Source organism: Myzus persicae, unplaced genomic scaffold (assembly GCF_001856785.1).
Source record: "Myzus persicae strain clone G006 unplaced genomic scaffold, MPER_G0061.0, whole genome shotgun sequence".
Taxonomy (NCBI): Eukaryota; Metazoa; Arthropoda; class Insecta; order Hemiptera; family Aphididae; genus Myzus; species Myzus persicae.
In genome coordinates, this window is record NW_019103933.1 from 222028 (window position 1) to 245362 (window position 23335).

General features: G+C 29.6%; 4 protein-coding genes across 4 annotated transcripts in view; 1 reads left to right on the forward strand and 3 right to left on the reverse strand.

Moving 5' to 3' along the window:
* Window positions 1–61: 61 nt before the first annotated feature.
* LOC111036543 (pre-mRNA-splicing factor RBM22) lies at window positions 62–3051 on the reverse strand. The gene is made up of 8 exons (XM_022318596.1): window positions 2895–3051; window positions 2757–2821; window positions 1832–1885; window positions 1591–1767; window positions 1433–1519; window positions 1152–1366; window positions 713–856; window positions 62–650 (listed from the first exon to the last, which is right to left on the reverse strand). The coding sequence occupies exons 2-8, from the start codon at window positions 2808–2810 to the stop codon at window positions 236–238; spliced, it is 1146 nt and encodes a 381-aa protein (XP_022174288.1). The 5' UTR covers window positions 2811–2821; window positions 2895–3051; the 3' UTR covers window positions 62–235.
* A 178-nt stretch (window positions 3052–3229) lies between these two features.
* On the forward strand, window positions 3230–4254 carry LOC111036544 (kxDL motif-containing protein CG10681). Its single transcript, XM_022318598.1, has 3 exons — window positions 3230–3640; window positions 3720–3919; window positions 3996–4254. Exons 1-3 carry the CDS (start codon window positions 3495–3497, stop codon window positions 4097–4099), a joined length of 450 nt encoding a protein of 149 aa, XP_022174290.1. The 5' UTR covers window positions 3230–3494; the 3' UTR covers window positions 4100–4254.
* Window positions 4255–5878: 1624 nt separating this feature from the next.
* LOC111036570 (coiled-coil domain-containing protein 103) lies at window positions 5879–7151 on the reverse strand. Its single transcript, XM_022318638.1, has 4 exons — window positions 6701–7151; window positions 6488–6626; window positions 6136–6413; window positions 5879–6066 (listed from the first exon to the last, which is right to left on the reverse strand). Exons 1-4 carry the CDS (start codon window positions 6832–6834, stop codon window positions 5904–5906), a joined length of 714 nt encoding a protein of 237 aa, XP_022174330.1. The 5' UTR covers window positions 6835–7151; the 3' UTR covers window positions 5879–5903.
* Window positions 7152–13936: 6785 nt separating this feature from the next.
* LOC111036523 (calbindin-32) overlaps window positions 13937–23335 on the reverse strand; it is a 67244-nt gene continuing 57845 nt past the window's right edge. Inside the window, exons 10-12 of the mRNA XM_022318558.1 lie at window positions 17915–17971; window positions 15062–15133; window positions 13937–14702 (exon numbers count right to left, since the gene is read on the reverse strand). Coding sequence (XP_022174250.1) covers window positions 14544–14702; window positions 15062–15133; window positions 17915–17971 — 288 coding nt within the window. The 3' untranslated portion in view covers window positions 13937–14543. The remainder of the gene's footprint in view (window positions 14703–15061; window positions 15134–17914; window positions 17972–23335) is intronic.

The following is a 23335-nucleotide window of genomic DNA, read 5'->3' on the forward strand; positions in this document are numbered from 1 at the left end:
GCTCCACCCAAAACAGACAAATAAACTAAACAATAATAAATATAAAATAAAAACTACAGAATTAATGTCTTTCAAGTATTTTATTATTTCAGCAAATGGGTAAGTCGAAATTATTTCTAAATGTGATATTTATATGTAGTTATATAATAATTGGGATTGGTTATCGAAGTTGTCTGCTATACTTAGATCATAGAGCAAAAACATGTAAAAAATTAATATTATTTTAAAAAATATATCATTTGCTTGTACCAGGAGGGTAAAGAGGTGTTGACATGTACTGCATACTTGGATGAGGTAATGCTGGCATGACAGGTATAAAAGGTGTAGCTACAACAGGCACGGTTTGAGGAGCAATGTTGAAAAAATTGTTTTGTAATTCCGTGGGCAATGGTGGTAATGGAGCAGGTAATCCTGGCGAAGGTTTCATTTTGGTTTCTTTCATAGCCGCAATACTAGTAGTTTCCTTATCTTTACGTGCTTGAGCATGACCCCAACGTACATTCAATTTATGTCCACCCAATGTCAAACGGCCATAAGTACTCTCAGCTCCCATTTCAGCTGCAGCTCGTGTAGTGTATTGAATGAATGCGCAATTCTGATGAGCTACATGAGTAATGTTTCGGATTTCTCCATATTGATAAAATACATCACTGAAAGTTACATAAAACAAAATCTGTAGCAACTTGAATTATGCATATAGTATGATATTTACCTCAAATCTTTTTCTGTAGTAATGTCATTCAGGTTGCCAACATAAAGTGTTGTGATTGTTTGATCCTCTGGTTTCTCCAATTTTGGCATTTCACTGGCTCTGTTCATCATTTTCTCGGCAACAGGATCATTTACACCATAATACCTAATATAAATATGATGATAAGTATTTATGTTGACACTCTCATAAAGGTATTTTCTACATACTACTAGATTATTGATTACTAACATTTAAAAAATACAAACACTTCAGAGGAACTTACAATGCGATAAGTCTCATAAATAGATAATATTTTCAATACAAAAACTTGCAAAAAAATCCAAGAATAAAAATTAAAAATGTAAAACTCCACGCATAATTGAGTACATTTTAAGAAAATTCAAGTATTATTTATGACTAATTAACAATAAATATAGTGGAATTATTTATGATTAGATACCTGTCTTTGAAATTCTGATTCGATAGTGGATCCTCTGGATCTGTAGGCCTTTCATGACGGTATGGACATTCTTCTCCTCGTCGACATTCACCTTTCACCCAAAACGAACAAATGTGTGGTCGGTTACGTTCATAATAAGGAGCTTTACGAGCCATTTTAGCCAGTACATCACTGGCATTCTGACATTTTCCTCCAGCTTCATCCATTTTAGCTAGCTAAATATAATACAAAAATGAATTCAGGCATACACTTTTGGTAACCAAAAATTAAAATTATCTCACTTCAGAATCCATATTTTGAACAAAATATTCTTTATTAACATCAGATTTGGGAATTTGTTCTTTAATTTTTAATGCAGCGTCACGAACCTATAATTAAAAATAATTTCAAGTTGTTAAATATATCAAATTAGTTACTTATCAATAAAATAAAAATGTACTTGTAAAGGAAGTCCATATTCGAGATCCAACAAACATGTCTGGCAAGCATTTCTTAGCCGTGCACAGGTTTGACATATTTCGGTTTTCTTGAAACGCATTCTAGCGCCAGGGCACCAACGGAATACTGTGAATGGTCTCGCACAAACTTCACATTCCTTACCATATTTTTCTTTTGCCTAAAATAAAATTAAGTGATGAAAGTTATAAATTATAAAAATTATGTTAAGTAGATATACTTACCATTCGCAAGTAAGGGCTATCACCTAAACATGTTTCACAAACAATTGGAAAGTCCTACAACAAAATTAAAAATATTAGGCAATATTTTGATACAAGCCAATATTCAAATTTATCATAGGTACAACATAATTAAAAAAATTTTTAAACAAAAGTAATGTTGGTAAAGAAGAAAATGTTAAATCCCGGAGAGTAATAAATTACTCCCAATCCTCACATTATTAACTTTTAACACATAATGAACTCAGTGATGTAAAATGTTATGAAGTTTTAGTTCACGACTTACAAAATTAACTAGTTCAAGTTCATTAAATTAAAACAAGAGTAAATTATATTGGTCTGGTAAATGCCAGACAATTCATAAAATTGCGTAAGCAACATTTACTTTTAGACCTACTGTCAATAACATAATAAGTACTTTCGTATGTGATTTTTGTACAGATCTATAAATATTAAACAATAAGTTACTGTATTTTTCTAATAAGCAGTTACAACAATGACTCTTTGAAGAAATACTAAGCTGTGAAATACCACCCACACAATATACATTATTATATTATATTACATTTCAATTCTTACAACAAACTACAAATTGATAAAATACATAAATCTGTCCAAGGTAATGTTTAGCTCTTCGATAAAACTACAGTGCAGTTGTCTAAAATAATTTTTTACACTTATGTAAACGTAAAATATGAAAAGACAGTAATATGTTAAAAATTATAACTATGAAAAAATCTTAAACCTTCCAAAATCGTAAAAATTAAAATTTAGTTCTGGTTCAAATGGATTTTTTGAAATTGAACCCACTTATATTGTTAGACATTGGAAACAATCAAGGTGATGATCGCGAAAAAAATTAACAATGATTTGAGTACGCTGAAATTTCGTTGTAAAATCTAAAAAATTTTGAGAACGAGATACTTACGGAGTCTTCCCAATTCTGTCGGTTATACGTGTTTGTCGTTTTGGACAGCGACATATTTGAAAATGCTGTTGATAAAACAAAACGGAACAATAAGTTAAAACATTATTATTATTGCATAGAACTATTGAAGTTACTTACTCGACTGAAAACCCAACGACCTGCTTTAACAATTTATCAATATTCTATTCTATAATGGATATATGAAGATGAACTATAAATTGTAGTTCGCGATGAGTATTATATACTATTAGGTATATATACTGAACAGTGAACAGTAAACACAAAAGTACAAAACCTTTTCAGAAATCAGAACCTCAAAATGTTGATAAGAAACCAAAGATGTTGTATTTTCGATTTTCTCTACGGATGTTATTGATGTATTATAACTCTATGATGTAGTCATGTAGACACTGAAGTAGATAATAAATTGATAATAAAATTAATAACAGCCATGGACTACAACCATGAATTAAGATATCTTAATTCATGACTACAACTTACTCACAAATCTATAGGACTACTAACTACAGTAGTAGTCCGTGATAACAACTCATAACCATAGATAATAATAGTTTATGGCAATAGTGTATACTAAATAGTAAATATATAGTATATACTACCTATGGTTACAACTTACAACTCACTGCCCTGCGTAAAATTTTTATTATTTAGCTATAATAAATATAAATAAATATAAATATTTTCGTCCGATACGGACACCCGACTACCGAACCCGCTATGGCTGAAACCACTAGCGAATTAGACGAAACGCCGAGCATCGAGTGCTTTCAGAACTACACCGCGCCCGAGGTGTTCATACAGGGCATCGCTGGCATCGTAAACCAAGAGGATGTCGAGTCCATGATCATTGCCCAAAAAGAAATGTAAACACCGCATCGAAACCCCAGGGTTCATTAATTTTTCTGATTAAGTGCTTGGGTGTGTATTTATCTCTGATTTAAGGTTGCAGCGTTTTGAAAAAACCAACGAAATGCTTACCAACTGCAATTTGTTGTCCATGAGTCACCTGAAAACCACAAGCCAGGAACTGAAGAAACACACTCAAATGTTAGCAGAGTTACGCAAAGACTTGGACAGTACATTTAAGAGGATAGCCACGATCAAGTCCAAGATTAAAGTCCAATATTCAGACTTCCAGAAAAGTAAAAATTTTATTATTTTGGTTAATTTCAAGTTTAGAGTTTGTGTCTTGATGTTATTGTTATCAATGAATTACAGGTATATTAGAAGAAAAGCAAAAAGAGCTGGAACAAAAAACTGTAGATAGTTCATCTAGTGGTAGCGCAAGTACAGCTTCTCCGTATAATTCTGATACAAACTAAAATATATTTTTTATTCCATCAACAATTTTTATGACATGATCTCGTTAAATAAATTTGCCATAACCATTTTAATGTATGCTTTATTCGGTATGACTGTATATAATATGTTATGCTCATTATTTATTTAAAATATAAAACATATTTCGTTAAATGTATGTTCTTAGTCAAAAATAAAATTTTCATTATATTTTCTTTGTATTTGTTTATTTAGGTAAAAAGTAATATTAAAAAAAATTATAGTTAAGGCTAATAGAGTAAGAACTATCAATATACTATAATTATGATAATATATTATATCTGAATAACTGAAAATAAGATCATAGAATATAATCGGATTTAAGAAAAAGTCAAAATATAAAATATAAAATCATCAAAATAGGGAAGATACATAATGTAAAGTCCAGAAATATGTTATGTAATAACATGGATAATTATAAATGAGTAATAATATTACTAATACTGCCATTTACAAGTATTATGTATTTTGATGCCTATATATTTATTATATTATAGTTAGAAATGGAAAATTTCTGGTTTTGAATCTTTTTCTTATAATAATAATGTATAAATTTATTATTGAATAGTGATATCTAATGAGTAATGTAATGGCGTACATACCCAACAGTGGTATTGAATAATCATATTTTTCTTCTAAAAATTTGCTTGGACTCTTATAAGACCCGTTACTAAACTTCTCTTGTTCAAACTTTATGTGTATAATGTATATGTATATACAACAGTTTGATATCTTTTGTATTTATAGTTAGGTTTCATTATAGTTTGATTAACTAATAGACATATCAAATTTTCTTGTTAACTTATACAACTTATATTATATACATGTAAAATTGACACCATTTTTAATCGTGCAACTACCCTTAAAATATTTTTAATTTTTGAGTAAATAATATTAAATTAAATTTAAGGCTTTGTAACCTAAATGATTTATGTTATGTATTTGTGAAACGTATTATAAGTAATTCTAGTATTATAAATACATTATAAGTGTAACATATAAATTAACTGAGAACATTTTTTAATGAGTTAAATGTATAACAAATATCATAGAAAATTATTTTTTTCAATTATTAATTTTGACCTTTTTAACATCAATTCTCAAGACCCATGCGTCATGCATAACCTATACTCTTATCATAGTAAACACAGTAGTTTTTAATAGTACTATGATAATTGTGACCAAGGGAGGACTTGTGATGGAAACACAAAAGTAAAAAGTATAAGCAATTATGTAATGCATCATAAAATAGGTCTTAAACCTGGTTTCGACCAAAGAAATTTTTATGGGAAACGTGTTTACGACAAATGTATTCTAGGTGTGGATGCATCTTTATTCACATTTGTTTCAAATAATAAAAACAGATTCAGAATATTGGTACTAGAGGATTTAAATATTAACTAGGACATTATTTGTTCTTAAATATTATATTTCTGTAATAATGAATACATAAAAAAAAACAAATACAAATTTTTGTTAACATATTATAAAGCAAAATTAAATAATGATAACCAGTATAATTATAATATTATATTGGGAGTATAATCAGTCTTTCATAATAAAAATAAAATAAATAATAATATATATTGCCACACATCGTGCGATGGGATATTAATATGGGATGTTATAATGAAATCATTGCATCTATTACGTGACCATAGCAGTCGTTATTTTATTCTCTCACTAAACACTTAAAAAGGTGTAAGGATTTGTGTGATATGTAGGTAAATATAAGGTATAGAGGATGAGGAATATTTTCACTATTAATACTGAATGATCTTAATATGTTTAGACTTTATATTTTCTCCTTAGTGTACTCAAACTCCATTCGGTCACTCCTTGTTCTGCCAAATCTTGCTGACCAGACTTAAGACTCTCCTCTAGTTTGTTGAAAAGATTACACAGTGTGTCCAACTCAGTTGAACTTAAAAACTCAATGGCCAATTCGAATCTAAACGAAAAGAAAGAAAATTAATAAAGGTACTACAATATTATTACGTTCGAGCTGCGGTAGGCATACCTTTTCGTTCCAGTGATCACGTCTAATAGCCTGGTGACGGCGACTATGTCAGGAACACTGTTAGACGGGAATATGAGTAGTGTTTCGAGCAGTTCGACCAGAACAGATGGAGGTATTTCTTCAGTGTGAAACGTGGAGGCCACATTTTCAGCACCATGTAGACTCAAGTACTTGTACCTGTGTTTGGCCGTGCTGAGACGGCGGAAACTCAAGATGAACTCTTGGACTATGGGAGAGCAAGCACTCGGTATGTTGTCCTTGATGTCGACGTCGGCGACCTAACGGAAAAAACGGTCCGCGTGTAACATAGCACGGAGTCGCCGATTGACATTGTTGTTGGAGAGGTACTCACCGTGAAATCAGAACTCTGCTGCTTGCTGTCTTGCATATTGTGAGCTGCCACTACGTTGTTCCACACTGCCGGTGGGTTGCTCTTGCACTCGATTTCTTTCTTGGTCAACGGACGCAGATGAGCCGCCTTGACAATGTCACTGTAAAAGGTGGCATGAGTCGAAAATCTATGTCTGGTGTGTGTAAGGACTACACCGCGAACGGTGAAGCTCACCTGAACTCTTGATAAGTAGACACGCTCTTCACGGCCCTCAGCTTGGCGTCGTTCTGTTGCCAGTAACGCACGTCCTTCTCTACATTGTCGATCAGTTCATCTTCGAGACTCTTGAAATCCGCAGACGAACCCATTAGTGCCCGGACGGGGAGTGTTTTTGGGAGATGCTGGTCGGCGTTCGAGGGGTACCTCTACTGTACCGCGGACACGGTGTGCACCGAAACGCCGTTTGATGTGTGTTTTTTTTTCTTTTCACTCGACAATAAAACGACTACCGTCTCAGCCCGTCTGCCACCACCAGCACACGGCAGCTATCTATCTAGGTATATCACGTCTCGTCGAAATTTGATTAAGTTTTCTCCGTCTCGCGGTTTGTTTTTTCTCCATGAGTTGCTCGTTGCGAAAGTACGGGGTAGTGTGCTCGGGCGGGTCGCGCGGCGTTGGCTGTTGTTTACGTCGGCGGCACCGTCGCCATGCCGACCATGCCCAGGACTCGGAAGCAGAGCCAGCCAGGACAAGTGGTGGCCGGTGGGTGCTGCTATCCGGGGTCTATGGTATCAAAAAACTAACAGGCATACTGGCCCGGGGAAATAGTACCCGGTATTTGATGCTGCCTGCCGGGGTGATGGTGTGGGTTTCAGGCGTCATAATAATTGTATGTTTAGATTTTAATATTCTATGTCATGTCTGTAACGTATAGTAAAGTTATTTTTATAAGTCTAGCTTTTAAAGCTTTGTATATTATTTGCGTCGAAAGACAAACAAACGGAAAAATTCAATGACTAGGAGGGTTAACTTCAGCTAATAATAAGGATAACAAGTGGTTAACATTTACATTTGGTTTAACTTTTCTCGATTCAAATGAAGTTTCCGATTGTTTGGTTGACGATTTTATGTCTGAAATTCCTGATGATCCAAAATACCGAGAATATTCTGATTATTTGTAGATAACTACATCGGAGAAAATGTCAATTTCACTCCAAGCATTTGGGCAGCGTTTATAGCTGATTTAACTAGAACCACCAATAACTGAGAATCATTTCACTCTTACTTCAATGAACAATTTTATAAATCGCATTCGGATATTTTTAGAAATTTTAAATAAAACAGTTCAAACAGATGTTTATATTAAAATCAATAGTTGTGTTAAAAATATACCTAACCCTCGAAAAAATGCACAAGTTAAAACCAGATTAAAAAACACTTTAAAAGCAATTCAGAATTATAAAACAAAAAAATTAATGCGTTCATATTACTGACTATAATTTTATTAAAATAATAGTATGATCAATTATTATTGAAAAAGAAAAGATTGTAAAAAAAATATATTAGTTTATTAAAATTAATAAAAAATATGTAATTACCTACTATTAGAGTATTAACTATTATTATTTATTTGTTACAATTGGTAATAATCTATTACCTATAGTTTTTTAAAAACTATTTGTATTAATTCTGATTATTGTTTCAAAAAAATGTGTATTACGCAGCTATTATTGATTATTATTTTAAAAACATTCGAATAATTAATTATGATTTAAAGAAAATTGTATACTTATACTAAAAAATATATTAATTGATTATAAATATACATTTATACCAGGTAAATTTGGCGCAAATGGGCTGTACCACAAACAATTTCATTTTTTTTTTGCTCAATTGGGTAACACCCCCTTTTTCGTGAAGGGGGGGGGGGTAAGTGGCGAGAAAAGCTATAGGATATTTGTATAATTTATTTAATATAATGTCACTTTCATTATTTATGAGCTTTCTTATTATCAAAATGTATAGCTAGTAGATAATATTATTAGGTCCCAAAAACCTATGGGGTAGGTATCTTGGAGGGAGCCGCTCAAGCCTCAAAGTGCATAATACTATGCGACATTATAAACGGCAGGTTTTTCTCGCTGGACTAGTCTAAAAGCATAATTAATGTACAATGAAACTTCCATATAACGAACATCCATTTAACGAAATTTTCTACTTAACGAATTATTTTTGAGAACCATGACCTTCAATGTTAATTGCACGTAAATTTATTTCCAAATAACGAATCAGATGTTTTTATGAAATAATGTTTCTTGAAATAATTATTCAATAAAAACTGGTTTTTGTAAATGTTGTCAGTTGTCACTATCAATTTTTAAACATAGTTCTAAAATTGTACATGAACAATGTATCCGATAAAGATAAGATCCGAAGGTAGGCAAACTGATTAATTTTACTGCAGTAGGTATTTCAGTTCCGATATTGATGCAAACGGGGGGTGTACTATTGTACATACGAATTTTTTTTCGTTTTCTCTTCGTCTGTGCAAAAAAATGTCGAAACGCAAATGTTTATCTATCGCCGATAAATTTGAAATTTTAAACGAAGTAGATAAAGGACAAAGGTGTCAACAAAAAAAAAAGATATTGCCGAAAAATATAGTATTCCAACAAGTTTTCTATCAACCATTTTGAAAAACCGTGAAAACATTTTCAAGCAAATGCAAAATTCTTCTCTCCTTAGCAATAGAAAACGAATGAAAATGTGTGTGTACTTGTTTTTTACATAACATATACAACATAGAAGTATATACATACATACAATAAAATTTTTAAAAAGTTGAAAAATATACGTAATTCTATTTAACGAATTCCTCCATATTACGAATTTTTTTCTCCTTATTCGACTTCGTTATATGGAAATTTCACTGTGCTACGGTTCTGTGCTACAAGCTGAGCAGTTATTTACCAAGAAGTGTCTGGGCCAACATTTTTATTATTGCATTATTGCCAAGACTGAGAATCTATGCACTTTTGGCTATTATTGAGAGCGGGCCACCACACACTCATTCTTACGAGTTGTATAGTAAAAAATATAAATTAAAATTTATATTATGACAGAAAAGATCTATTTTGCCATAGAGAATATTGTTTTGATATTTTTTGAAATAAAACACATGAGCACATTACATTTTTTTGAAATACCTACTAAAAATATTTAAAAATCAACTTAAAATAAAATTGGTGCTAATGTACACTTTGCCCCTATTGGTCACCATTTATATTCTTGGAAGGGTTATTACACTTTTTACATAAAAATCAGACACATTAGTGAACCACCACATGATTATTGGTTTGGGCATCTTTTCCTTAAAGTAACTGGATTTATTAGTGAATAGTTTTTGAGAAAGCGCAGTCAGATGAGTTATCGAATTGACATTTTGAGGATGGATCAATACTATAATTTTAAGTTCCACTAAGACAGGACTTTACAAGATTTTGATTTTAAAAGGTTGAAATCGGTAAAAATTGTATATCTATATACATATTTTAAAGCACGTTGGCCCCTCAGGTTTTCATACCGACTTGCAACCATAACTTTTTGTCCGTCTAGTTATATGTTTGATCGGCTCGTAGATATGAATTGTTCCAAGAAGTATAATTCTACAATCTATCTATATCTATTATATCTATACATATATGACATATATATATATATATATATAATATATATAAATAAATCCCAATTTCCCTTAGTTGAGGCATCACTCTTATCACTTATCGTTTAATACAGATCCATCTGTGATATAAAATATTTAATTTATAATTTCTTAGTGCACATTTCACAGTCGATTCAATTGGAATATTAATGACAAATTTAACCCTGAGCTTTTAGATAAGTGTTTGTTAATCATGGTTAATTTAAGCAATTACGCTTAAAATGTTAAACAAACTTAGTCACAGAACTCGCAATGCTACCGGTCAAAGATATACATCAATAGCAAGTCAAACACATAATTTGACGGGCAGAAAGGTCAAGTTGCAAGGTATATTACCCTGGCACCCCTATGACAGAATTTTCCACAGTAAATTATATCATTAGTTAGTAACCAATTCGTAACCATTCGTAACCACAAATTCGGAATTCGTAACTTGTTTTTAACCACGGAAAATAAATGTATATTTTGTTTTTTGATAAAGGTCAACAAACTTGTAAGAAATCTTGTATTAAATTTTTAATTTTAGATATAAATAGAAATTTTTTTATGAATTTTCAAACTAAATACAAATTGCTAATTTTCGAGATTTTTACGAATTTTGTCAAAATTCTAAGTTTATACACTCATAAAAAATTATTGTGGATTTACGCTAAAGTATTTTTTAAATTTCCATTAACAACAACTTATACAAGGAACCTTGTATTACATTTTTAAGTCTTTTGACAGAGTGAAAATTTTTTTATCGACTTGAATTTAAAAAACACAAATAATTATCGAAAATTTAAAATGCCTATAAATAGTTCAACACAAATCAAAATATTTTGAACATTTTATGGCGTATAGAAAATTTTTACACAAATATTTAGTTAAAATTTCAGGTATCTACGGCCATTTTTGTTATAGTTACACTAAAAATCAAAATCGATTTTTTTCAAAAAATGGTTTCGCTTAAAAATTCTCGGTTTTCCTTAATTTTTTGTCTGTTTTTCTTGTTGCTTTTGAAAACTATTGGGAATTTAAATTTTGACCTCCTGAATGCACCAACTATATTCATTTTCTTACCAGAAAAGTTGTTGCTTAAGAAAATCGAAGCACTTTTACTGCAAGAAACCGTGATGACAGATACAAAAAAAAAATATATAAAAACACATCATCGTAAAATTAATACATCCATCACTCCGCTCAGAATCTAAAATAATATTATAAAAATTAAATTAAATATAATTAACATAAATAAATTATTAAAATTTTAAAAACAGTAAATTGATTAATTTTTTTAATTTATCATTTTTATGAGTCAATTTTACTAATTATATTTTTATAATAATTTTAAACAAAAATAATCAATTTATCGCCAATAAAATTTTAATAATTTATATGTGTTAGTTATTTTTTATTATTTTTTAAATATTAAATTTGTATTTGTTATATTTAAAAGTCAGTTACCTATATAAAGTATACAATTTTCATGGTAAAATTGTATTCATCATTTTGAATGAATCTTGAATTTTGGTGTTTTTGTATAACGTCACCGCAGCACTCCCGAGAAAAAATGGATTTCCGCAGTGAAAATTAAATTACAAATTTCAAATTCATGGTTACGAATCGGTTACTAAATATTGGTATATTTTATTGTGGAAAATTCTGACATAGGAGTGTCAGGGTAACTTACATCATTACATTGACCTACGTATACTCAATGTTAAGATATTGACGTACATTCGACCCCTACAACTACCGTACAGTGATGCCCAATTGACGTTTTTTTTAAATTATTTATTTAATTTAACATAATGTCAAACTATTTATTATGCTCAATGTATTCACTCCTAAATATGTTTGAAAGACAAAAGCAGCTCCACCAAGTGCACCTTACTCAGAGATGAACATACTTCCAGCCATAATAGAAGACATGACCGAATTACAAATCCCTCCACAAGCGGCATAAAACCATCACATTAAAAAACCTTCATCTTAATTTCTTAATCCTCCACTTTCCAGTCTAAACCTTCTGACCGTAATAGTACCTACTTACAATGTCTTATTCTACTAACGAAATTTCGCTAACTAAATTTCTTTCAGTAATTTCTGCCTCCATTGTTAACCTCATTTCTCTCCTTACCCACGGTACTACACACTAGTCGTATCACACAATATTATCATTTCAATCGCATCGCCTTTAAAATGTTAATAGTATTATGATAATGGCATAGATATATCTCATGATAGTGTGTTATTTATTTCCCCGTACATTTTAATACGCCTTCTATTTATATTATATTAACTTCGATTATTTAAAAACTATTCATTATTACTTTGTTTAAGTATTATTATGTTCATTCAAATTTTTTTATGCTATAAGCTTAAGTGTTGACTAATCACTATTGTTCAAAGCTAGTAAAAAAAATCAATGATGCTTTCATTATTGTAATTTATGTATTGTATGTTATAATTGTCATCTAATTTTTAAATCGATGAGAATTTTAAGGCATATCTACAAAATAATATTTATTCTTCTGGTCGTATCCAGATACGAATAAGTGTACATTTGTAACATGGAGTAATTCAAGTTCAAGACAAATTATGTATAGAACACCACAGAGACATAGAGTACACAAAAGGTATGAGTGAACTTTGCAGCCATCGTTAAAGTTGTACAGATGATCTCTTTATATGCATTTAATATATTATGAGGACATTCATATAAAATGCTGTTTTAAAATATATTTCAGTCATGGTCGTTATGGGTACACGAGACAAACAATATGTGCTAAAATATTCAATTGGCATAGGTGGTATACTGGTATACTATTTGGTACGATAGTAAACACCTTTTCCTATAAATTCGTAGGTAGGCGGCAGTGGCCAGTTTATGCCTACGTATTGTAGTTACATAAATTACCTCTACTCTATACCTAATGTGTATTAACAGAGTTTGAAATTTGAAATATAAAAATTATCAACTACCTATACATTGAATTGTGACGGTAAAAATAAATAAAGTGGATGCCAATACACCTTCTTTTAAAAAGTTTATAATATATACATAATATACATTATACATATTATATAATTCAATTCCCTTTTCTTTTTGGCCAATTTTCTAGTATCTCCCTAGAGGTAAAAAAAAATGTATTTATGCACTGCTAATAATGCAAGACCATTATAATAAAAAACCTAAAAATATATCGGCATTTTGAGCTGCTTGCGATTGTAATGTTATTTATTAAACAATGTTTAGCTACAAGCGTGATGGGTAGACCAGTTTAGATGATGCCATTACGAAGTGTCAAGTGGTACAACTTCAACTACGCTGTATAGGTTGTAGATAGAGATAAAGTATCGTCACAGAGTCATAGATATAAATTATATGCAGGGTCGGCAATGGGGATAAGGCCAAAAATAGAGTTATGTCTATATATTTTTGGCACAGTTCCTGTGACCCACCCTGTATATTATTATTGCGTTATTTTGTGGCATGGTTGAGCGATAGTAGTTGATATCAGAATTCATAGTATTATACTTTCGGGCTAAAAAAAAATAAAAACTATAACATACGTATTCATTTGTAGTTATTATATTATTAATTAAATATACGGAAATTAGTAATAATAATAATAAAAGAAATTTTTTACGATTTAAAATTGTAAAATATTTGTACGTTTAAACATAATGTAATGTTATGTAATTCGTATGCCTAACGCACTAAACAATATCAGAATATCGGAGACAATAAATTAAAATCACACTAACGGTTGTTTACAACATTTAATACTATTCACTAAAATCATGACTACTGTATAATATTAATAAGATAAAAATGAATACACTTATAATCATATTATTAATGGACTATGAAGACTAGCAAAAAGTAGCTTATTAAATACATTTTAATTATTTTAATATGGATCTATTATAATATAACAGCATCTATGCATGCCGTAAAAATAATTTTTATGATTATTGTTTTACATTTATCTCTGGAAGAGATGATTTTTATTTTTAGTTATTAATTAAAACGAAGATTGAAAGACAAAAGTGCAAGTATAGTGCATCAAGAATGAAATCGAGAAGTCCTTAGCCATTTACCTAATATTATATATAATATTATTATGGAATGGAAATTATTGCTTCCGAGTTACAATGATAATAACAAAACAAAACAAAACAGTATAATAATATTCCTACAGTTAAAATTTAAAACAACAAACGTACTTAAGTTTAGTTAATAATAATATCAAAATAACAACAAATGCATACGAATCTCGTCACGAAATTACGCAATATAGTGCACGATTACTTATTATTATTATTATTATTTTCTGCAGACGACGACATGTTTGAATTTTTGAACGGTTATTCCTTTTTAGCGGCAGAGTCGTCCTCCTGGTTGTGCTTCGCCAGTGCAAGGAGTATCATTGTCAACTCTTTCCTGTTGATTTTCCCGTCGTCGTTGTAATCCACCCCTCGCAGTATAGTTTCCTCGAAGTCTTGCAAGTCGTCGGCGTCATAATCCTACAAAACCAACAGTGAGTAATTATAACATTTTGCAGTTTACCTCACTCTGGTGGGTACCTATACATTGTAATATTATAATAACACGCATCACAACACACAATACACCGGTGATGACAATTTCATTAAGTCTGCACAGGAGTTCTATGTATATAGGCATAAGAGGTAAATAGGTATATACGAGCCTATATATACCTATATACGCGTGCAAAACTCAAGAGTTAATATAATAATATCATTGCTCCGAGAAACTTGCAGCAAAATGCCTTGCCAGCCGCATTACTCGTATATATATATGCATAGCACGTGCAGGCACACGTAATGGTATCATAATATTTTAACATTTTAAAATAACAGACCTTTTTAACCAGCTCGAGCAGATCCTTTAGGAAGCCCCGAAGTTCTTCGTTCTCAATAGTGCCATTGTTGTCCTGCGAATAATCACAAGAGTAAAATATTATATTATTATATAGGTGCCACATTAATAGACTCTTAATTTCAGAATGGTCGCACTCACACTGTAGTATAATGCAATACTATACATTATATTAATAATGTCTATAACTTAAAAACTAAACAATACACTTTAACGCAAACCGCACTCGAGTCTTTGTCCATTCTTGTTGTGTTGATGTTATATATATATATAATATATATATATATATAAACCGGACCAATATAAATATAGGACCAAAATTATATACCGTAAAACTAAAACGTTTGGACTATAGCGTCTTATTGGGGAGGGGTGTTTTGACTATCACTATACCATATATTTCCTTAATCCATCTCAATTTTCAATATTCACATATTCCTACAAAAAATGACATAGTATTTAAGTAAAGACTGAAAAGTTCTTAAATTATTAAAGTTTCAAACACTTCGTGAGCAGCTATGTGTAAATCACGGGACCAAACAGTACAATATAATATTATAAGTAGACAAAAATAATATTTTTAGTTATTTTAATATAATATTAAAGTCGTTTTTTTAATACTGGTTTTCTTGAAGGTTATAAATTATAATTAATTAAATGGTTTTAAAACGTCCAATTTTATGTAAAAAGTTTGTCAAACATCTTAGTTGTAAATTGTAATATTAACTAATTAATTATGTATGATATTATACACATATATACATACTTTTTTTTTGATAATCTTGGCGAAAAATATAATTAACTTTGTAATTTATTTAATAATTTAACATAAAATCATCTTGATACTACTCATAAGATTATTTTAAAAACATTTACGTGGGCCTGTGTTGTATTAAATATAATGTACAATATTATATGTTTTCATGGATTTTCTGGAATAATTTCGTGGAAGTCATTTCAGTAAAATCAACTTGTAAAAATACACAAATAGGTTCTGAGTACAAATTTAGATCCGTTTCATTAAATAAGTTGTACCTACGTTATAACTTATAATATTCGTGTTTACATAGTTTGAGATGGATATTAAATTACATCAAAAACCAATGAATAAGTTATAATATGTAAATATCACTTATAAAAAGTTACAAGTATAAGTTAGTATAATTATATTATGTTTTCATTAAATGTACGTTCATAACGTAATGCATTTTATTTATGTTTGTTTTTTCGAGACATTTTACTAAATGTAAGCAATCTTGTCTAATGGTGTAGGAAAGTAGTTGTAACTAAGTAGTTTGTAAGCAACAAAATTGAAATCGTCTTGAGAGAATAAAGTTCGACGTAGTTTGAAAATGTTTATAGGAAATAGAGGTTCTTTTTTATAAAAAACATATAAAAAATTGTTGTTTTCTTCTTATTATTATTACTGAAGAGTTTTTTGTTCGAAGAATAACCAACAAAACCATGTCTATTGGAAATATTATTATCTCTTGTCGCGAAAGACCATTTGAGTAATATCCGTTTTACAGTATACGTACCTAGTTCATTTAATAAAGTTTTCACAATGAACTTATTTATTAGATTTAAGTATGTATAATGCACACTCCAAAGTAAAATAATTTTCATCAGAAAATCAAGTATAAAGGAAATATGAAATAAATTGATACGAGCGACGTAAAATATACGTAATTCGTTAGGAAGAAACGTTTGGCTAGGTTGCCAAATTGGTTATTTTACTTATAACTCCATATCGAAATCAATCACAAGATCAACTATAGTGTACTATGAGTATTTTATGAGTCAAAATATATTTTATCAATTGGGTATCATAATTTATAGATATTTATCCCTAGCCTATTTGTTTTATTGGACATAATAAACTATAGATAAAAATATAAAATATATCATTACTGAAATTTCTAATCAAAGTAACTTTGAGTGATGATAATACTATGATAGTATCTGTCAAATTGATCATTGTCGACTGTCGTTAACTCAGCTATAGTGATTTTTTAACGTTTTAATTAAGACAATTTTAAAATTTAAATACATATTGACAACAAAATAAATTGTATCTTTGGCACTGGACATAATTTTATGTATTTTAATAAGTTGTGATATATAAAAAGGAATAAAGATAAGAACAAATTCACTTCGTTGTTAAAAAATAATGTAGAAAGTAGGTAGGTATATAGTATATAGTACATAGATACTAATAAATATTTTTAACGATTATTTTATGTCTTTCGGCCTTCACAAATAAACGAACACATTAAAGTCATTAACCTTTTTATAATAATACATGTACATGTAATTTAATTTAAAATACATTTTTGAAGAAATATTTTTATATAACTTTTGTGTCATGTTTTAGTTTTAATAATAAGCTCAACCAACAATACACAGTTCAATTAACCGTTTAAGTCTTTAAGATGTCTCAAAGGTTACTGAAAATGTTTTCTGTCTCAGTTGATTTTTTTTTTATTAAAAGGTTGAAGCAAAAAAAAAATTTAAAAGAACAATTTCCTATCTTCATAAAATTGTATAAAAATATAGTCACACAGATAACTCATAAATAATATATTTTTTATTAATAATTAGTGGAAACTTTCAAAATAAAAATTGAAAGCAATGTTAATGAGTTCTGATATTTGTCGCTTTAAAAATTAACAAAATAAAGATTTAGACTCTTGATAGTTGTTTTACATATAAATACGCGTGTTCAAGTACATTTTAAATAATCAATATATATGTTACGTAAAAATTATTATACATTTAACGTCTAAATTGTTCGAATAAAGCTAAATGTGTTGTAACTTATATCATGTATACTTACTCGATCATACAACGAAAATACTCTTTCGATATCATCCTTTGTCAGTTTTGTAGCTCCCTGAAATCATTACATGTTTATGAATATATAAAACGTTTTTATATTTATTAAATAATCAATTAACTATATTATGCAAATAAGGGATTGTCTTAACTTATTAAGGACCTACATGTTAGTTTCATTTTTATAAAATGTTTGTTCTCAATAATATAATATTATTATCTTTGATGTTTATAAATATTAAATTATAACCAAAACATAATATTGACAACATATTATTGTTTAGACAGAAAAAAAAATTATTAAGTATTTGCCTCATTAGTTATTAATCCTTTTTTATCTATACTAATATTGAAAGTGTATTATTGTAACATGTAAGTTAGGATTTAACTTGCAGTTACAAAGAAATTCATTTAATTTAAAGAGTGAAAAAAATTATTAGATTATATAATTTTTAAATCATATTTCTATAAATTACTTTTTATGTTTATATTCAAAAAAATTACGGCGATATTGCCAAAATTCAGACATTTAGAATAAAAATAATTATACTAAGTAAAGGTTGTAGGTATAATACCTGATATTTATTAAGAGCTATATTATCTATATCTATGTTTATCAACAATTTGTTTGTGTTGACATTTCGCGTGGCCGAGGATATTTTTTATAAAGAATAACTCAACCTCATTTTGAATAATTTTGGTATTATTGCGTACAACACTATTAATTATTATTTTTTAATGAATACTACAGGTAGGTAGGTACTGTTCATTAGCAAAACATGGGTTCGTTGATGGTGAATTTCTCCTATTATAGGGTTCTTTTTACTAAATTAGTGGTGCATGATGTCTGGGTGCACGCGAAATTTAAGCCCTTAAAAGTATGTTTTTATTATAATAATATAGGTTAGAAGTTTAGAACTTAGATTACTTGGGTGAACATAATATTATGAGAAGGTACTTAAAATATGTGATCCAAGACAAATCTGTGAAAGATTTTTTCGGAAAATGTTGATGTACCTAAATCAAAGTTCAAACAAATAGTTTCTGAGTATTATTACAATATAAACATCTATATTCTATAGTGTCTTTAGATTCTATACTAAGGATAATTATAATAAGTCCTTAAAAATGGTATTAAAAATCATTTAATATATGTAATATTGGACTTAGTATTTATTATACTCTAACAATTATTTTTATAAATTATAAAATATTGATAGAAAATAATATAAATTGCTAAAATGTTCAAATCATCTTCGGAATTTGATGAGAAGGAATGTCCCAGAACTTAAATTATGTAACCAAACCTATTATAGTCTTCCAAATCGATTTATTATCATGAACCTATAGGTGGCAATATATATGTTCTTTAGTACACAATGTTAAATATGTAAATCAAAAACTACTCTTTCGAATTTTGATTCAGATACGTTAAAGTTTTCAAAAAAAACAATTTACATGAGAAAAGGCTGATTGTCGTTTGAAAAGAATACATTTTGTATCATCGCATGATACTTCTTATATGGTATAATAAATCGGGGTGTTTGAAAATATGTTCCTTGAGTAGGTAATCTTAAAAATTCCAAATATCAGAATTTGAACAAATACATTATTTAATGATAAAAAGGGGACGTGCATGTTTGATGAATCACTCTATATGTGATTAATGGTATTTTTTGCTCACATCAAGTAACGCATCAATAATTAATCGCCATATACAATATTGACGTGCGTCGAAATGAATGACATAACAATATAAAATTATGCATAATATAAATACGCATAATGTGTGTGACTACGAACTAATTGACGCGAGTTGACATGATCGCATCTAATCCACGCTTATTAAAAATGTATACTTTAATACAACAAATGGCTTTTATTTAGCAATAATTATAATGGAATATCTACCTATAGCACAAAAAAAACATTGATGAGCCACCGAGTAAAATTTTCAATAACCATACAGTACCCGTTATACCCAATTAATAAATCACATACGAAATATTTATAATTATATTGGATTTCGTTTTGTGCACTAACAGCATATTATGTTATTTACCACAGAATTATTAAAATATATGATTATTTAAACCGATGGTTCTTTATAATATTAAATTTAGGATTAGGTCGTTAATGATTTTGCATGTCTAAGGTCCTATAGAATCTATTCCTATGAGTATAATCACGGACAAAGATATAATATATAATATTTTAGTCCATGGGTATAATTAATTATAAATTCGTTTTGTGATTTCTGTGTTAAAAATATCATCATTATTTTATGTTCCATGTAATTTTGTTCACCTATTGTTCATTTTTTGTTTTCCAATGATTTATATTTTATTTTTTACTACTTTTGAGTACATATTTAAGGAATTTCAATGAAAATATTTTAGTCAAACTAATTTTATATTAATTTATTAACTGAATCTGAATCTGGTTTTGATTAATTATATATTTTTTATTGATAGTGTGCTGCTTATCGGTTACCTATAGGTACTTATTGTGGTAATTTCATTATATTGTTTCTCAGTTTCTGGTACCAATGATGACAAAAACACATTAACAATTATGACTACAAGATTTAAAGACACCAAAAAAGATACCGAAATCGCGAAAACATACAACAATATAATGTGATGATAAAATGAATAATAATGTAATCTAGTGCAGACGGATTTGAATGATTCTTCGAAGACTTATTGTGTTCTACATAAACTGGTCTGCAGGCGTGTGGGAAACTTGAAAATTGAATTTTATTTCGACCGAAGCTTTGAGTCAAACATTATTTATGAATATAATATGATAATGACACAGTGGCGTCTCGCCGCTGTAGGTAATGGTAGGTACCTATATAATATCTCTCGCCGGATCGATATTTTTATGTCATTTTATTTTTTTTAAAAGAGAAAAAGCTACAACTCTGCGCCGCGTTACCACCTATCATATCCGGACCCGATTCAGTACCACCTCACCCCACTCCACCAGTCACCACTACACCATACCTACCCCACGATCACAACAACACCTTTCGACCTCGTGGCTGTTATATTGTATTTTACAGGTACGCGTATCGGACGTTTCGTGATACCCGCGCTCGCGAAAACGTCGGAAAACGAGAAAAGGACTTGGAATTCCGGCGCTGATGACCTTTATACGGTTTTCACGATATATATTGTGTAATGTAGGTAACACCTCATATATTTAATATTGTTACAGCTCGTTTCAGAGACCCAGAAACGTGATAAATATACGTAATATATGAATTCACGCGTGTGTTTAGGGAGTCATTTATAGTCTCAGACATAATAATAATTATTATCCTTTTTTTAAAATGTATTCCAAGAGAATAATGGGACTATCCAAGGTATGCTCACTAAGACGTCTAACAACGATTTCTTTAAAATGGCGTTATAATTTACATAAATATTATTATTTAAATATAAGTGTACATAATATCATATAACAATAATAATAATAATTATTGTAAGATATATGACGACAAATTAAATGGATTTAAATGTTAACTATAGAATTAATCGGCTAATACTATAATACTATTTTCATTATTTAAACAGTTTGTCAAATTAGTGAAGTCCGTAAAGATCTCAGAACGAAAAATGGATTCCCCGAGATACTTGAAAAGTATCTAGAAGAAACACTTACGGTCTGGTATCAGTAGATATACCAAAAACCTCGGTGTAACTCAAGTTTATTTTTTTACAAGCGTTTGATGTGAGAATTTTGATGTAAGCCTTGAAGCCTAAACCATAAAGCCAAATTCAATTGTTATGAACGTTTGAAGTTCAAATTATGGCAAAATTGGATACTCACACAATTTATCAAAAAACGAGTACATTTATAGACATTTGAAACATTCCACTATTACTTAAGGGAATTGGAAACGGTGGTTTTCGGTATTTGTAGAACACACGTGGGAATAGGACTTTAGGCTTGATTTCATTCCAACGTACTTACCTATTTATCTAGTGAAGATTTTAAGAAAAACGCATTTCTATAAACAAATTTGAATTCGTCGTGTCTACCTGAGATCGATTTTCCCATATTTTTTATTTTATTCCGTTAAACGTTAAATCTGAAAAAATGTATACTAAAAAAGGAATTAAAATATTTCAATTTTCGAAGAAGTTATAATTAAAAAATTGAATATCTGGTAAATTCGATCTCAAGTAGACTTGACGAAGGATTGAAATTTGTTTTTAGAGTTCTTAGCTGTATCAATCGGAATGACAACACGTCTAAATTCCAATGTTCCGCGTGTAATTAGACTGAGACGGAAAACTATCCGCTTTTGAATCACAAAATATATATCATCGCTAATTTTAAGTTATAAAGTATTCACATGTAAGCGAGACATCCTCTTTATAAGAATTCTATTTTTTTTAAATTTGGAAACACCATACCCTGTACGGCTGTACGTAATATTGTGTCGCAGGTATACATGTACAGTACTTGTTACTAACCTCACTATTATCGCGGATGTATTATACGCGCACAATACATATATATTTCAACTAAACCGACCGTAGGTAGATGAGGGGTAGTTCGTACCGTATAGTTTTTCGCATACAATAATAATAACCGTATAATATGCGTATTGCTTTAATATAGTACCTATAGTGTGTAGGTATGTGTATTATTATTTTCGTTATCGCGGTCGTTTGTTTGCCGGCCAAGTTAACGGGCGAAATAATACATGTGCATTTATATATATATAAATCGTACAAGTACATATTATATACCTACGATGAACTCGTTCGCGCGGGCGCCGTGCGCTATTCTTTTTCTCGTATATTTATCGTTGACACGCGATTACGGTACCTAATTTCGTTGTTGATTTTTTTTATTTTGTATACCCGCCCACTTGGTTCACCCGATGCACTACACATCGAGCATGTATATAAGACATAATATGTACTAGGTGATTCTTTTACCTAAGAACGCTCATTATTTCATAGACCATTAACGTTTTTGAAAATAGTTTTTTTTTACATATACCTACCTGCTGCTGTTTAAAGTCGTTACGAAACGAAATTTTCCATATTCAAAAGCAAAATGTCTTAAAGAGCATTTCGCTCTGTAAAAAACAAATCTCGGACGAGTAGTTGAATAGTTTTACGTATATTATAAAGTTAAGTTTAGAGCAGAATGGTAGGTTGACATTTTGCGGGCTACCTTTGAGCGTAAAGCCACTACACTCCGCCTATCCAAACTTTAGTCGTTACTACTAGTTAGAAATTCGAAAATCTTATTTAGCAAAAGTTATTTTATTTTACTTTAAAATAAGGAATTGGAAATGTGTGTTGTCTTAAAAAATTTGTATAAGAACCTCAACAATTATAATAATAAAAAGTCATATTATTTGTTTTTTTAAAAAATGTTGTCTTATAACGACTTG

Excerpts from the sequence above, each read along its gene's own strand:
- LOC111036543 (XM_022318596.1), bottom strand. The coding sequence starts at position 2,810 with ATGTCGCTGTCCAAAACGACAAACACGTATAACCGACAGAATTGGGAA. Across the intron at positions 1,520-1,590 it reads AATATGGACTTCCTTTACAA|GTTCGTGACGCTGCATTAAA; the intron begins GTACATTTTTAT and ends TTTTAATTATAG. Across the intron at positions 651-712 it reads ACTACAGAAAAAGATTTGAG|TGATGTATTTTATCAATATG; the intron begins GTAAATATCATA and ends TGTAACTTTCAG.
- LOC111036544 (XM_022318598.1), top strand. The coding sequence starts at position 3,495 with ATGGCTGAAACCACTAGCGAATTAGACGAAACGCCGAGCATCGAGTGC. Across the intron at positions 3,641-3,719 it reads ATCATTGCCCAAAAAGAAAT|GTTGCAGCGTTTTGAAAAAA; the intron begins GTAAACACCGCA and ends CTCTGATTTAAG. Across the intron at positions 3,920-3,995 it reads ATATTCAGACTTCCAGAAAA|GTATATTAGAAGAAAAGCAA; the intron begins GTAAAAATTTTA and ends AATGAATTACAG.
- LOC111036570 (XM_022318638.1), bottom strand. The coding sequence starts at position 6,834 with ATGGGTTCGTCTGCGGATTTCAAGAGTCTCGAAGATGAACTGATCGAC. Across the intron at positions 6,627-6,700 it reads TCTACTTATCAAGAGTTCAG|TGACATTGTCAAGGCGGCTC; the intron begins GTGAGCTTCACC and ends CACCTTTTACAG. Across the intron at positions 6,067-6,135 it reads GTGATCACTGGAACGAAAAG|ATTCGAATTGGCCATTGAGT; the intron begins GTATGCCTACCG and ends CTTTTCGTTTAG.